General features: G+C 59.5%; 2 protein-coding genes across 2 annotated transcripts; one reads left to right on the top strand and one right to left on the bottom strand.

The window, feature by feature from the left end:
* The first annotated feature begins 1,601 nt into the window (after window positions 1-1,601).
* ICAM2 (intercellular adhesion molecule 2) lies at window positions 1,602-6,219 on the top strand. The gene is made up of 4 exons (XM_004454061.5): window positions 1,602-1,855; window positions 3,559-3,825; window positions 4,972-5,292; window positions 5,887-6,219. The coding sequence occupies exons 1-4, from the start codon at window positions 1,627-1,629 to the stop codon at window positions 6,072-6,074; spliced, it is 1,005 nt and encodes a 334-aa protein (XP_004454118.2). The 5' UTR covers window positions 1,602-1,626; the 3' UTR covers window positions 6,075-6,219.
* On the bottom strand, window positions 4,602-9,510 carry PRR29 (proline rich 29). Its single transcript, XM_004454062.4, has 6 exons — window positions 9,411-9,510; window positions 9,085-9,154; window positions 8,849-8,937; window positions 7,384-7,610; window positions 7,182-7,252; window positions 4,602-7,005 (listed from the first exon to the last, which is right to left on the bottom strand). Exons 1-6 carry the CDS (start codon window positions 9,468-9,470, stop codon window positions 6,977-6,979), a joined length of 546 nt encoding a protein of 181 aa, XP_004454119.1. The 5' UTR covers window positions 9,471-9,510; the 3' UTR covers window positions 4,602-6,976.
* Window positions 9,511-14,647: the final 5,137 nt, after the last annotated feature.

The following is a 14,647-nucleotide window of genomic DNA, read 5'->3' as shown; positions in this document are numbered from 1 at the left end:
CTCTCCTTCGGACTGAAACAGCGCGGTCCCCAGACCAGCTGCAGCTGCCTCACCTGCAAACTTGCTTGAAATGCAAATTATTGGGCCTCACCAGAGACCTACTGAACCAGAAACCCTGGGGACAGGGCCCAGCAACTGTGTTTCAGCCAGCCTTCCGGGGTGCTGACACAGGTGGAGGTCTGAGAAGCCCTGTTCGAAACCATACGCCTCGTAGAGCCAAGCGCTTTGCTCACTTAAGCTCAACAGGCATTCACTGCGCTGGATCTTGACAGGTCAAAGACAGATGGAGCAGAAACTTAGCAGAGAAGGAAACAAACAGACACTGAAAGCGATGCCCAGAAGCCACAGAGCGTGTGGGGTCAGGGAAGGGGAAGGCCTGGCCCGGTGAAGCGCGAGGAGAGCCCCCACCCCGGCAGCGCCTGCTCTGCAGCTCCCCGGCGCCCCCGCAGTCTGGGACTTGGCCTGGAGCGGGTAGCAGTTCCTGCTCTCAGCCCACTGCCAGCTGGGATCAGGCCCCTCCCAGCTCGGGTTGCAGCTCCACCCTCTTCTCTTCCATCCGAGCCCCCTTCCGGTCTCCCCCCTCTTCCTCCCGGCGTCATTCCGCCGTCCAGTTGCTCTGTCCAGGGACTTCCCTGGACCCAGGCTGACAATGGCAGCCTGGAACAGCCGTCAGTCTGAGCAGCCAGCGACAGAGTTTGGCCTGGGCTGTGAAAGCCGGGACCTTTGGGAAGACCCCATCAGGGTTCCCTGGGGAAGCCAGGAGAACTGCACCCCCCCCCCCCCCAGGGGATATTGGGCCCAACTGGGAGACTGAAGGATTGGCTGTGTCAGGACCAGAAGCTTCTGGGCAGATCCTCCCATGTCCAGCAAAATCCCTCTCTCACCTGCCTGCCACTCGGGTGCTTCCTTCAACAGGTGACGAAGCTTCTTGTGTCCCCATTAGAAATACACTGGGACTCCTCAGGCCCTCACCCCTCCCAACCGAGGCTCCCTGCCTGGAGGCAGAGAGAGGGATGGAGAGCCCTAAGCCAGGGAGGCGTGCCGGGAAATGGAGGCTGGTGGGGGAGGGGGCGTACGGCTGCAGCCAGTACCACCCCTGTTCCCTCTTCCGTGCCTGGGCTGTTGGGGGCTATTGTGGGGTGCGATTCCTGAAGTTCTGGGCCTCAAGCTTGATTCGGCTTCAGCAGGGGCAGGTTTCGGATGAAAACTGAGTTGGTTATTGCATTTAGCTAGAGAAGCTCAAATTCCTGCCCAGGTTTCCCTAGAAAAGTCTGCTCTCTGCACTTGGCTCTGGTGACTGTCCCAGACAGGCCCTGGCATTGGATATTCTCTTCCCAGAGTGGCTCGGATATCGTATGCTATGGGGCTGGGGGCTCCCCAGACCTGGCATCATTCTCCCCCCGCAGCACACACGAGGATACACCTTCAGGGTGTGCACACCTGAACCCTGTTGCACACCCACGACGCACACATGCACATGCGTGTCCACACGTGTGCCCATCACGCACGCACCCGCCGCACACACAGCACGCTGGGAGCACTGGTTTATGGCCCTGCTTATCAGCGGCTTCCCAACTTCCTCTGCCTGGCTTCTGGGCAGCCTGGAGCTCTGGGAGCGGACCGTGCATGTGGCTTCCCGAAGACGCTGAGATAATGAGAGGAAATGTGGTCATCGGCTCGCAGATGCTGGGAGCCTGGGCTGCGGGGCCAGGCCGCCACTCCCTGACCTGCGCCCGCCGCCTCCCTCCAGGCGGCCCCCCACTGCTCCCCGCCAGCCCACGGACGCTGCCCGAGATGCCCACTTTCAGCTGCTGGGGCCTGCCCGCGGCCCTCCTTGCCCTGCTCTGCTGCCCAGGTGAGCTAGCGCCGGCCCAGATGCTGGGGTGACGGCACCCGTGGGGCTGCCCTGCTCCCCGGCCTCCCCGGACCCGACGCGGCTGAGGTTTTGAACACAAGCCTCACCCCACCCCGCCGTTGGTACAGGGTGGGGGTCCTGGCCTTTTGGACACGGGGTCGAACAGGGCCCCCCCCCCCCACCGCTTCGTGGGGATGTGGCAGATCGTGGTGGCTGAATGGTGGGCTGGGTGGGGGCCCCAGGATGTGAGGGGACAGTGGGGGGCAGGGGAAGGTGAGGGGACTCCCCCATCTGGTCTTCAGAAGTGGGCTAGGGGGCGCCGGGGGGCAGAGAGGGCAGCCCTTGCTGGCTGAGGACAAAGCGAGAACGAAAGCCCTTCCCGGGGCACAGGGGGTCTGGAAGAAGACCCCGCCCTGGACTGCACGCTCTGTGCCCTGGACAACCTGTCAGGTGCTTTTCCAGCGGGACCTCGTTTAACCCTCAGGGCAACCCTGGGGGAAAGGGATGGCCAGCCCCCCAGAGGGAGAAAGAAACCGAGGCTCAGAGAGGGAAGGCGCCCTGCCCAAGGCGGCACAGCTGGAAACGGCAAAGCCAGCACTGTCCACCTGCAAAGCCCCTCTCTTGCCATTTCATTATGTGCCGCCTCCCTCGCTGAGGGCTCAGGCAGGGTGGGGAGAGCCCAGGACACGAGCCGGGCCCAGCTGGTGAGGGCAGAGGGCCTTCCGGGGCCTCGCTGAGTGGGAGGCCGGCGCGCAGGGCTCGGTCTTCACGCTTCAGGTGCTTCCTGACCGTCTGCCCTGCATAGGGCGTCGTAGTGATGCACAGGGGGAATGGGCAACGCCTGGGCCCTGCCTCCAAGAGCCCGCGACACCTCAGGGACAGACCGTGTGGCCCCGCATCCCCAGGACAGCGTGTCATAGGCCAGGTGACCCTCTGTCTTCCCGGCCTCCCTCCTGGCTCGCCGAGCCCCGCCCCTCCCCATCTCCCTCCATCCTCCAACCCCAGCAGCCACCGGCCCAGGCTCTGCCCTGGCGCCTCCCCCTGGAACATCCCCGATGCCTGCAGGCCACCGTGACCGCCCGTCAATCTTTGTTCCAACGGCCCCATCTCAGCGAGGCCTTTGCTGAGCACACAATTTAAAACGGTGACCCCTACCCCACTCCCCATTCCCTTTTCTGGCACTTTCCACCATCTGGCAGTCTTTAGTGTTTACTTGTTCCTTGTCTGCCTCCCTCGCGGGAAAGAGCCAGGGTTTGGCCGGCCCAGAGCCTAGAACAGGGCCTGGCACCTAGCAGGTGTTCCAAGAGTGTTTGTGGAGGGTGGGGGGTAGACCCCTGGGCCCCAGGGGCTACCTCTAGCTTGAGAAAGGCCTTCATGGGGGAGGGGACATTTGAGCTGGACCTTGAAGGCCGAGTAGGAGCCCTGCCCTTGGAGATGGACGATGTGCATGAGGAAGACTGACCTGGAGGTGATGGGCCAGAGGGGCCGGAGGAAGGTGAGCCCGGAGGAGGGGGACAGCCGGGGCCAGGCTCCTCAGCCTCTTCATGAGGCCGGAACAGGGGGAAAGGCCAGAGGGCTGAGCCTGGCTTTTCTTCTTGGGCTCCTGACCCCCTGTCCAGACTGCCAGCGGCGGGCAGCTCCCCTGGACAGGGTGGCGGGGACCCCGGACCGGCAGCCACCACCGGCTCCTTCTGCTCTTCCAGGATCTGGTGAGAACGCTTTCGAGGTACACGTGTGGCCGGAGCGACTGTTGGTTGAGCTCAGAGGGTCCCGGGAAGTCAACTGCAGCACCAGCTGTGCCCGGCCTGAGGCCGGGGGTCTGGAGACCACCCTAACCAAGACCCTGCTGGCCCAGCAGCCTCGCTGGAGGCAGTACTTGGTGTTGAACATCTCCCAGGACACCGGCCTCCTTTGCCACTTCACCTGCTCCGGGAAGTACCTGTCCAAGGCGCTCAACGTCAGCGTGTACCGTGAGTGGCCGCGCGGCGCCCTCCTGCCCCCGCCCCCGCCAGGCCGACTCTGTCTGCTGAATCCGCAGAGCTCCCCCGTTACCGCCCTGGGCACTCTCCTGGCCCCCTCCCCTGAGCTCCTGGCATGACAAGGAGCAGGGCCCAGGCCAGCTGGCTCAGGACCAGCTCCCACTCAGCGGGCCGCCTTGAGGCAGCTGGCGTCTCAGGAACAGGCAAACACTTTGCGTTTGCTCAGAGGAGAGCAACCTGCCCCAGGTTTACGCAAGTCCCAGAGTCCTTTTCCAATATGCTGTTTGTTCTCCTCCCAGCTCAGGACCAACCCCATCACCAGAGCCCCCCGGCGTCCCCTCTGGCAGTGGGGACGTCACCCGGAGAGTGGGACACACTGTCCAGTAGCCCCTTCACCCCGAGGCAAAGAAGGCTAGGTTCTCGCTGGTGTTCTGATCTTCCCCGGAGGGCCCCTGGCCAGGCTGTGACTCACGCACACCTGCCCGTGAACGCCGAAAACCTCCTGGAGAGGCCGGGACTCACGCAACACCTGGGCACAAGGGCATCCTCGGTCCGCCCCACGGCACGCTAAGTCCAATGTGCCCGCCTGGGCAGGGGCGGAGGCCAGGGGAAGCCAAAAGCCCAGGCCCGTGGGGACCCGGGCCACCACCAGGCAGCTGTTCGACAGCTGAGGCTTGCCGTGGTCCTGACAGGGGGAGCAGGGCGGGTCCTCCGAGGTGAGGAAGCTCACAGCTCACCGCCCAGTTCCAAGAAGCAGCACCTCTAAGTTTCGCAACATCACCATCTGATGGTTTAATTTCAGCAATTTGTATTTACCTCCTGGGGTTGCAGGGGAGGGAGACAGACCCCAACTCTGGATCTTTCCAGTTAGCTGTACAATTTCTGGACCTTCTTTTTGTAGACCCCTCCCTGTTGTCCATTCTGGAAACAATCACGTCCGTCAAACTACATTCTCCAGCCCAATTTGCTTTCTCCTTCTATGAACATTCCACAGCGGGCCGAGCGCCAGGCTGCTCCCTTCCCCGCAAGTCCAGCGGGGCATCTGAGGATGCTGCAGCGGGAGGCGGGCCGGGCCTCGTGGGGCCCGCTGGGCCTGCACCCCATCCTGAGCAGAGCTCCTTCCTTTCTCTCCTGCAGAGCCTCCAAAGCAGGTGGTGCTGAAGCTGCAGCCTGCTTGGGTGGCCGTGGGCAAGTCCTTCACCATCGAGTGCAGGGTACCCGCCGTGGCACCCCTAGAGAGCCTCACCCTCACCCTGCTCCGTGGCCAGGAGACCCTGTACAACGAGACCTTTGAGAGGGCCACCCCTGCTCCCCAAGAGGCCACGGCCACGTTCAACAGCACGGCTCACTGGGAGTACGGCCACAGCAACTTCTCCTGCCAGGCAGAGCTGGACCTGCGCTCTCGGGGTGGGGGCGTCTTTCGGAGCGCCTCAGAGCCCCAGGTCCTCGAGGTCTATGGTGAGGAGGGGACCCCAAAGGCAGAGGGGAGGGAATAGGCACCCACTTTCAGCCAGATGGTGGGGGGAGGAACTTAGCTCGGCTCCCTGACAGCTTAAGCCCAGAGGCTTCTCTCTTACTCTCCCTCTTCCTTGAACTCTCTCCCAAGCCCCCAGCTTGGACCCCGATCATCCCAGAGGCCATTAGAGCTAAACGAGGGGCTGGGGCATTCTCAAGCTGTGTGACTGTGACTGAGTCAACCTCCACTCTGGCCTTGGCTCCTCTCTACAAGAAGGCCGGCCTGATGACGCCCCAGGCCCCCTGCAACTCTGCTGCCCTGTAACTCCTGGGTGGCCCAGGCATTCTCTGTCTTTGGGGAGTGTGGCTTGCTCTGCCCAGGGAGGGGCTTGGCCCGGGCCACCCCACCCTCCAGGCCATGCTGGTCCCAGGGCTGGTGGCACGTGACAGAGGGCTGGCTGGTGGCTGGACCTGCACTCACTCTTCTCCTATGTAATCCTTTTGGGGCAGACACCCATCCACGCAGGGTGATAGCAAGGTGACCAGTGAGTGGGTGGGATGGGACGCCTTCTCAGGCCACTGCCCCTCCCTCCCCAGAGCCCATGCAGGACAACCAGCTGGTCATCATTGTCACGGTGGTGTCGGTGCTGCTGTTCTTGTTTGTGACATCCGTCCTGCTGTGCTTTGTCTTCGGCCAGCACTGGCACCAGAAGCGGACAGGTGCCTACGGGGTGCGAGCTGCCTGGAGGAGGCTGCCCCGGGCCTATCGGTCGCAGTCTGCATGAGCAGCGAGGCGATGGCACGGTGGCCACGGGAACTCGGCATGCTTCCTGGGATGTGTCTGGCCCTGGCTGAAGGGCTGTATGACGAGCAGCAGAGGACTCAGGGGACATTTTCTTTCTCTAGCCTGAATACAGAGCCCTGGACTTAGCCCTGCGCCCGCCTTCTTTCCTCGGGGATAACACCCAATGCTGGAAGGGGGCTCCACTAGGTGTGGGCTTGTCTCCCCACGTCCCCCTCAGCCTCCTGCCAACCTCTCCTCCACCGGGGCCCTTCCAGGGTCAGCCCAGGCCTGGGGAGGTGCCCCCTCATCCAGGCTCATCTGGCAGATGGGGCTGAGAAGCTCTGGTCCCACCTGGTCCCCTGAGACCTGAGGTCACGCCCGGGGGGAGCACGTCTTCCCTCTGACCTCTCCCTTCTGCCAACAGAGCCAGCTCCCGGGGTGAGGGCTGTGGCCCCAAGGGAGAGGGCTCAGCTCCAGGACCTCCCACAGCCAGGCCTGCCCTCCCCACTCTAGGCCCCTCAGGGACCTTCCAAGAGCTCTGAGAAAAGCAGCACCCCCTCCACTCCCCCAGGAGTCCAAGAGGAGAGCTCACAGCCCTCAGCCCAGGAGGCGTAAGGGAAGGGGCTGAGGGGCCGGGCTCTACTTCCCCGGGGAGTCTGGGCAGGAAACAGGGGCAGCGTTGGATTTCTATGTGGCTTCTAGAGCGCTCAGCCCAGAGCCACAGCCCCGCAGCTCCGGCTCTCAGGGGAGCAGCAAGGAGACTGATGCACCCGGCACGGTGGGGAGGCGAGAGGGCTGCCAGGCATGGGTGCAGAGGCCACAGGCTCACTGGAGGGGGGGGGGGCTCAGGGCCATCTCCACCCCATGATGAAGCTGGTGTAGGTCCTGGGCCAGTGTCCGTCCTCACGGTAGGCTCTCAGCATCATAGTAGTCTGGGGGAGACACAGTAGCACCCTCATCTTGACTCCCTCCAGCCTCAGTGGACCCCATGGAGGAGGGGGGAAGGGACAGGCCAGCTGCCTCACAGAGCGAACAGTAGTAGGAGCCCCCCGACAGGGCCCCTGCCCCCCCGGGTCCCAGAACTGGGCCCAGCCCCACCCCTCCCTACCTGAAGCCGGGGGCACGTCTGCTCCCACAGTCCCGGTGGCGCTGCGGGGTGGGGGTGGGGGTACGGCTCTCCTAAGATGGGGAGGGAAAAGACCCCATCTGAGGCCCAGGGGTGGCCTGGGGGCTGTGCCCACAAGTCTCCCCACCCCATCCACAGCCCCTGGAGAGCCCCACCCCAGAGCAGGGCCCCCAGCCTCACTTACACCTCCCTTTTCCTGGGGGCAGGAGGGTAGTGCTGAATCCTGGGGGTGCCGTGCAAGTGGAGCAGGGGTGGGCAAGGGGGCGGGCTAGGGGCCGGCCAGGGAAGCAGGGGGCCCAGGGTGGGCACGGGGCAGGGCAGGTAGTGGTGGTGGAAAACCACGGGCCCTTCCTCCTGGGCTCCCAGCTCCTCCTCTTCCTCAGGCCCCTCCTGCTGGCCATCTGCGTAGACCTGGGGGTTATGGGAAAGGCAGAGGGGAGACCCAGGATCAGGCACTCCCTGCCCCCACTCCTCTGCTCCCGTTGTATCTTCATCTCCGCGTCTGCTACTGATCACTGAGCTTTTACCCCAGGCTGGCGAGGTGGGGAAACTGAGGCTCAGAGAGTTGAACACCTTGTCCGAGGCCACCCTCTAATAGGTGGCTGGCCAGTCCACAGGCTGCCCCTGGCCCCACCTGGGTCCCATCCGCATGGTGGGGTGCTCGTCCCAGGAGCTCCTGAGGGCCTGAGGTGAGCGTGGGGGACACTCCTGCCTGTCCTCAGTTTCCCACTGGGGGAAGTCCCCTGCCAGCCCCTCCTCCACCTGCCGTCAGCTTTCTGCCAACTCACCGGCCTCCTCTTGCCACCCAGCCCCCGCACTGCGGCCGACTTCTTAGCCTGTCCTCGCAGGCACCAGTGCCAACCTCAGCTCTTCCTTCATTCACTCCTCCCTCTCCAACATCCCACCTCCCTGGCGCTCCTGGCAGGACCCCACCTCTAGTTCAGAGGCTCCCACGTCCCCCTAGGGGCCTCCTCCAAGGCCTGTGACAAGGTTCGCTGGCCCCTGCAGGCTCCTTCCTTTCAAACATGTCCACCATTTCCCTGCTCAAAACTAGTCAGGGCACCCATTGCCGGCTGAACTAGCTCAGCCCTTGCGCCCCTCCTCTCTGGCTCCTGGTTCTGCCCTCCAGGCCCGGTGGTGAGCAAACCTCTCCCTGCTCCAAGGGTCCAAACCCTACCTGGCCTGCAAGGTCTGGCTCAAATGCTGCCTGCTCCTCCACGGAGCCTTTCCTCACCCCCCAACTCATGCTCTGCCAATGCTGGGCTCTGTTCCCAGTTCTTTACTCAGTCCCTTGTTTGACAGGATCTCCTGAGGCCTGATAAGTGTCAGGCACCGAGCCCAGCACCAGGTACCACCATGCCTGCCCTCACAGAGCCTGCAGTCCAGGGGGAGAGAGGCTGCAGCGCAGGGCAACCTTGGAAACAAAGCCCGTGTGGTCCAGGTGTTGGGACCCCCGTGGGGGCCACCACGTGGCACGTAAGAAATGCCAAACGGAGCCACGAGACAGGGGCACGCTGGCGTCCACGTCTCTGTCGCCCGTCCTCTTTCCAGGGTGGGGACGGGTCGAGTTAGGAACCCCAGATGACTCCCCACCCCCGGCCCACAGGCGGGCGCCCCCGTGCCCTCGCCCCACCCCTCGGCGCACGCACCTGCGGGGGGGCCAGGGCGCCGGCGGCCAGGCGGCTCAGCAGCAGCTGGTGCATCTGCGCGCTCTGCAGCAGCAGCAGCTCCAGCAGGGCTAGGGGCGGCGGTCAGCGAGCCCAGGCCCGGCCTCCCCCGGCCCCGCCGGCCCGCCCCGACCCCAGGGCCCCTGCCCAGACGCCCGAGGAGCTCAGAGGGGTGGGGGAGAAGGGCAGCGCGGAGGTGGGTGACCCCGGGGTCTCACCTTCCTTCACGCGGCCCGGAGGCGGAGGCGGGGCCGCCCACGCGAGGGGCTGCAGGACGGTCACCCAGGGCTGGGGGAGGGGGGACACTCAGCCAAGCCAGGCGCGGGGTGGATTGGGGGGTCGCGGGCCCCAGCCCCACCCTCGCGCTTTGCCTCTCCCGCCCCGCAGGGGTCGCTTGCGCCCCGCACCGCCTCCACCGCCGGCCGAGTCTCCTCTTCTCGGGCTGAGGTCGCTCTCCTCGCCCCCCAACTCCCTCCGGGTTCGACCCCCTCTGCTCCCCCACCCCCACTTCCTGCCCCCGGCTAAAGGGCGGCTGAGCCCTCACCGTCGGGGCTGCACTTTGCGCGGTGGCGTGGCCCCAGCTCCCACCGGCCTCGGCAGCCATGGCGGGTGAGCCGGCAGGTTACCATGGAGACAGCGGGGACGCCGAGGGCGCCGAGGTCTACGCCCACGCGTGCGCCGGTCCCGCCCCTCTGCCTTCCGGTCCCCGACTCAGAGCGTGTGGGGGACCCGCCTGAGCCAGGCAGGAGACGGTCTTTCTCCCGGGGGTTCCACCTTCAACCCCCCCGCGCCAGGACTCCCCAGGCATCGAGACTTCTTCCTCCCTGTACTTCGGCCCCTTGCTCGTCCCCAGGACAGGGTCTGAGCGTGGTCGAGTGAATGAGTGGGCTGAGGAGGCCGGCTTTGGGCTCTGACGCTTGGGTTCCAGGCCCCAGAGCCGGTTGACTCAGATGACGAGTTATGGAGGAATAGAGAATTTTATAAGAGCACCGGGGTCGGGTTGGGGGTCGAGGGTCAGGGGAGTGAAGAGGGCAAAGATCTGCTCTGTCACTCAGTGAGCTGGAAGGGCGTCCCGGGGTTTCTGGAGCAGACCAAGGAAGGAAGCACTGGCCATGTTCACATTAGGAGCCGGAAACACACGGCTGGCCCCTTGACTCTCAGGTTGCAGCTGTTTGCTAACCCTGGTTCAAGGCCAAGGTGAGCCACTGATTCTCAGAGGTGGAGAAGCTGGGGAGTTCAGCACCACCGTTCCCATGTTTGGAAAAATTACCAAAGTATGCATGCTTCCTGACAGGAAGTCATCAAGGTCTTCTTTGCTTTTACGAACAGGTGAGGGAGCATATCTATTTCGGCAGCTGCGACCATCCCAAGTTAGGCCCTGAACAGCAGGCAAGGAAAATCCGGACAGGAAGCTGGGATTAGCAACCGCTGTGCTACCCTGCCCCACCCCCTCCACTTCTCTTGCTCCCCTTGGCAGCGTCCTGGCGTCCAGAACTAGAGAGACCGTTGCCACCTCTCTTGGTGCTTTGGTCCCTGACTCCAGCGGAGGGGGCCTGTGGACTGTGCATTAGCTGTGCCCGTATGTCTCATCAATTTTAACAGTCATCAACTCGATACAGCCTCTGGGTGAGCAGGAGTGACACAGAGGAGCGCCTCTCCATCTTCATTCTCAACCCAGGTAGAATGACCACCACCAACAAACCGAGAGCAAGGATGTGCCTAGATGTGCACAGCGCCATTCCGAATACTGGAGATTGTAAGGCAAGCTCTACAATTTAGGCTCCACCATGTGGGTAATGCAGAACTGTTGGCGGGGGAAACAGACTTTGGCCCAGTGGTTAGGGCGTCCGTCTACCACATGGGAGGCCCGCGGTTCAAGCCCCGGGCCTCCTTGACCCGTGTGGAGCTGGCCATGCGCAGTGCTGATGCGCGCAAGGAGTGCCGCGCCACGCAGGGTGTCCCCCGCTTGAGCGCGCAAGGAGTGCACCCATAAGGAGAGCCGCCCAGCGCGAAGGAGGGAGCAGCCTGCCCAGGAATGGCGCCGCCCACACTTCCCGTGCCGCTGACGACAACAGAAGCGGACAAAGAAAAAAGAAACAAGACGCAGCAAAAAGACACAGAAAACAGACAACCAGGGGAGGGGAGGGGAATTAAAGAAATAAAAATAAATCTTAAAAAAAAAAAAAAAGAACTGTTGGCGGGTTTCGAGCAGAAGGGAAGTAAAGAGTGATACATGCACAGCCGTATTTTAGAAAGATTTGTCTTGTTCCTTACATCTTTGTTTCTATCAACCAAGAATTAGAAATAGCAGATGTCTATGTCTGCTAGGGATGTGTGCCCCCAGTAGAATGCCTTCCAGCCATTGACAATTATGGTATAGTATATACTGATGTGGAAATATGTTCAAGAGAGTCAAATGAAAAAAATCAGTAAGCATAGTAAGATCTCATTGTTGTTAAAAAAACATCTAGATATGCCTATATATGTATATTTGCATATATATACCGTGTGCATATATATATGATATAAATATGGAGAGAGAGCCAACAGTAGAGACGCTGTCAGCACCCATCCATACCTCCAGCCCACCCCACACACACACCTACAGTCTTTCCACCTGAGGATATTTTCTGGCCACAGGAGAGATGGGCCAGAAGTCACCCCCGGAGCACCCCTCAACCAGTAAGGGATGGGAGTTGATGGATAAACCTCCCAGCCTCCTCGCTGCCACAGGCCAACTCTGAGTGCCTCCCGCTCCAGGGTCGTCCTGTTCACAGCTGCTGTTTTAGTTTGCTAAACCTGCTGGGAACAAAATACCAGAAATGAGTTGGCTTTTACAGTAGGGATTTATTAGGGTAAAAGGTTACAGTTCTGAGGCTGAAAAAGTATCCAAATCAAGGCACCATCAGTGATGCTTCCTCACCAAAGGTCACCTGCTACCCCATGGCAAGGCAAAATGGCGGGTCTGCCAGCCTCTGCCTCCTCCTCCAGGCTCGCGTTCTCGGTGAGCTCAGCTGGGAGTGATCACGCACAATGCCTCATCTCTTCAGGGCTGCTCGGCTGATTCCAGCCTCTCTCTCAGCCTCTTGGGGTTTCTCTGTCTTTCTGCAGCCATAGGAGATCCTGGAGTCTTCTCTCACATGGAAGGGTAAAATGGCAGTGGCTCTCTTTTCTCTCTGTGTCTCCATTTATATAAGACTCCAGTAAAAGGACTAAGACTCGCCTCACCCTGGGTCCTACAATCTAATCAAAGACCCTTGGCTGATGAGATCTAATCTAAAGTGATCTAATCTAAAAGGTCCCTTAACTGAATCTAACCAAAAGGCCCCACATCCATGTGTAGGAATGGGTTAGCTTAAGAACATAGCTTTCTGGGGTCCACAAAAGACTCAAACCAGGACAGACACCCAGGCACCTGGCTTTTCTCCTTTTCCCTGTCACTTCCTCACTCCCTCACAGTGCTGCCTAGGACCTCCCTCCAGATAAACTATTTGAGCCCAAATCCTTGTCTGAGTGCCTGCTTTGGGGGAATCCAAAGGAAGACACCAGCCTCCTACCTTCTCCATGTCTGCCCCTGGGTTGCTGAAAACTCCTGGGAAAAACCATACTAGAGGAGTGGAATACTGAAATAGACATTGCAGAAAATTAGTCTGGGAATGTAATGATCAGTGGAGTAAACTGAGGCAAAGTTCAAGGAAGAGAGGCTGTCAAGGAGTAGCATCTCCATCCTGCTAAAGGAAGGCAGAGCAGGCCAAAGGGGGCTGTGGAAAAGAGAGGGTCCTGAAAATCTTATAAACCTATCAACTCTTAGCCAACCTGGACCATGAAAATAAAATTCATTTTCTGCAAAAAAAAAAAAAGAAAAAAAGAAAAAAGAGGGGAAGAGCTGATGATTTCATTACCTCAGGAATACAGTTGTATGTTAACCTTACATAAAACTTACATTTTTGGAAATCAGGACTCAGGTGAAAATATTCGACTTCTGGTGTTTAATGAACTTCTTTGTCAGAGAAAACCGAAGCATTTGCCCTTTGAAGAAAAGCCACAACTTATCTGCCTGGGCTGTTCGGCTTATCAAATATCTAACATCAGTCCAACAGAGGGGAGGTGGTGACTTTCAGTCACTTGCTCTGCCCACTATTATTTTCTTTGAGGCGTTGAACACTCCACCTATTTCCTTTTCTTTTTTCCTCGATGGAAAACTCTTGTTTCCATCGTTGGGGTTTTTTGTTTTGTTTTGTTTTGGTGTCCCAAGACAATATATACTGAAAGTCCTTCCTGTTGCAAACCTATTTCTGGAATAAGCTAAACATGGAAAAAGATTTATACTCAAATGTGTTCATCACGGTATTTTTAAGAGTTGAAGATTGAAAATGACCCAATGTCCAAGAACAGGGGAGCGGTTACGTATTTAAGGCTGTCCACTCCAAGGAATACTGTGCAGTCATTAAACACAACCGAACTGGAAAAACAAGCCTGCCCCCCTCCTCCTTGAATGGAAATGGAGAGAAGAGGGTAGCTTTGTTACAGGAGTGGACATGTCAACACTTCTTTTTGGGACAGATAAGGGAACACTTCAGGGGACATGCCCCAGCAATGAGCCCTTTTGGGACTCTTTAGTTCCTAAAGAGGCACAAATTGGAAGAAGCCAGCAGGTGAGGGTTGAAGGAAAGGAACTAAATACCTCTCTGCAGAATTATGGGACTAACTGGATGCATGGTGAGAAGAAGCCTTGCAAACCAGCAGTGAAGAAATTCCATTTTCCTGCTTAGGGGCTTTGTACTGTTTCTGCAAATTATGGTTATTCTTGTGAGATGTGTGTGTGTGTGATTTTGTCTAACAGACTCCTAATGGTACTCTGGGGACTAAGAAGCACATTGGTCCCTCTGATGGGGTGCCCTGGGATGGGGACCCGGTTTCGAGGTCCCATCCCACCAGAATCTTGCTGTTAGATGGCATTCCAGAGCCCTTCCCTCTTGGGACCCCTGGAAGCATGAGGGAAACCGCCCCAACTGAACAACTCAGGCTTGGGAGGCCACGACAGGACCAATTCCTGCGGATCAGGGCAAGTGGCTCTTTATGCAGAATTCTTTTATTCGTGAACGACTGAAATTCAACCTAAAGTAGCTTGAGGACAGAAGGGTGCTTTTCTGGCTGTTTGATCTGGAAGGACGTGATGGAGTTGCTCAGTCGTTGGAGCCGGGACTCAAATGGAGTCTTCAGGCCCTTCTCTCCTTCCCTCTCTCCCTCTCCTTCATCTCTCCTCCTCTGTGATGTTCTCCTTTCCTCCTTCTCCAGACAGGCCGCCTCCCCACGTTGGGAGAAACAGCCTCTGGCAGCTCCAGACTTCTTTCACTTACTTCACACAAACCCAGAGACTCCCAAGGAGAGCGCGAAAATCTTTGTTCTAGTCTCAGCACATGTAAATCCCAAGGAAGGAAGAGTTTGGCCCCGCTTGCGTCACATGCCCAGCTTTTGGACCAGCTGCTGTGGCCAAGAGGATTGGCCAGACCTGGGCCACATGTCCACCCCTGTGGCAGGGTGGGGGCTGCTTCCTGTAATCAGGGGCCTCCAGCCCCTGTCCCCAGAAGCATACGTTTGGCGTCTGGGAGGAATACTTCCCCCAAAGAAGGAGGAAGCGTGTTACCAGGAGAGAGAGGCATTCGTTCCCCTTGGGTTGTAGAAAAAAGTCATATTTAACATCCAGCTTTATGTTTTCCCACCAACCTCCCCCTCATCCAAATGACCCTTTTGCGCACACCTTAAAAATTAGCCTCTTCC

Source organism: Dasypus novemcinctus, chromosome 21 (assembly GCF_030445035.2).
Source record: "Dasypus novemcinctus isolate mDasNov1 chromosome 21, mDasNov1.1.hap2, whole genome shotgun sequence".
Classification (NCBI taxonomy): domain Eukaryota; kingdom Metazoa; phylum Chordata; class Mammalia; order Cingulata; family Dasypodidae; genus Dasypus; species Dasypus novemcinctus.
Note: the sequence above shows the minus strand (reverse complement) of the source record. Positions and strands in the feature narration are given on the sequence as shown.

Coding starts and splice junctions, on each gene's coding strand:
- ICAM2 (XM_004454061.5), top strand. CDS start 1,627: ATGTGGCTTCCCGAAGACGCTGAGATAATGAGAGGAAATGTGGTCATC. Junction 1,856..3,558: donor TGCCCTGCTCTGCTGCCCAG/GTGAGCTAGCGC, acceptor CTGCTCTTCCAG/GATCTGGTGAGAACGCTTTC. Junction 5,293..5,886: donor CCAGGTCCTCGAGGTCTATG/GTGAGGAGGGGA, acceptor CTCCCTCCCCAG/AGCCCATGCAGGACAACCAG.
- PRR29 (XM_004454062.4), bottom strand. CDS start 9,470: ATGGCTGCCGAGGCCGGTGGGAGCTGGGGCCACGCCACCGCGCAAAGT. Junction 8,938..9,084: donor TCCGGGCCGCGTGAAGGAAG/GTGAGACCCCGG, acceptor CGCCGCCCCTAG/CCCTGCTGGAGCTGCTGCTG. Junction 7,006..7,181: donor AGACGTGCCCCCGGCTTCAG/GTAGGGAGGGGT, acceptor TGTCTCCCCCAG/ACTACTATGATGCTGAGAGC.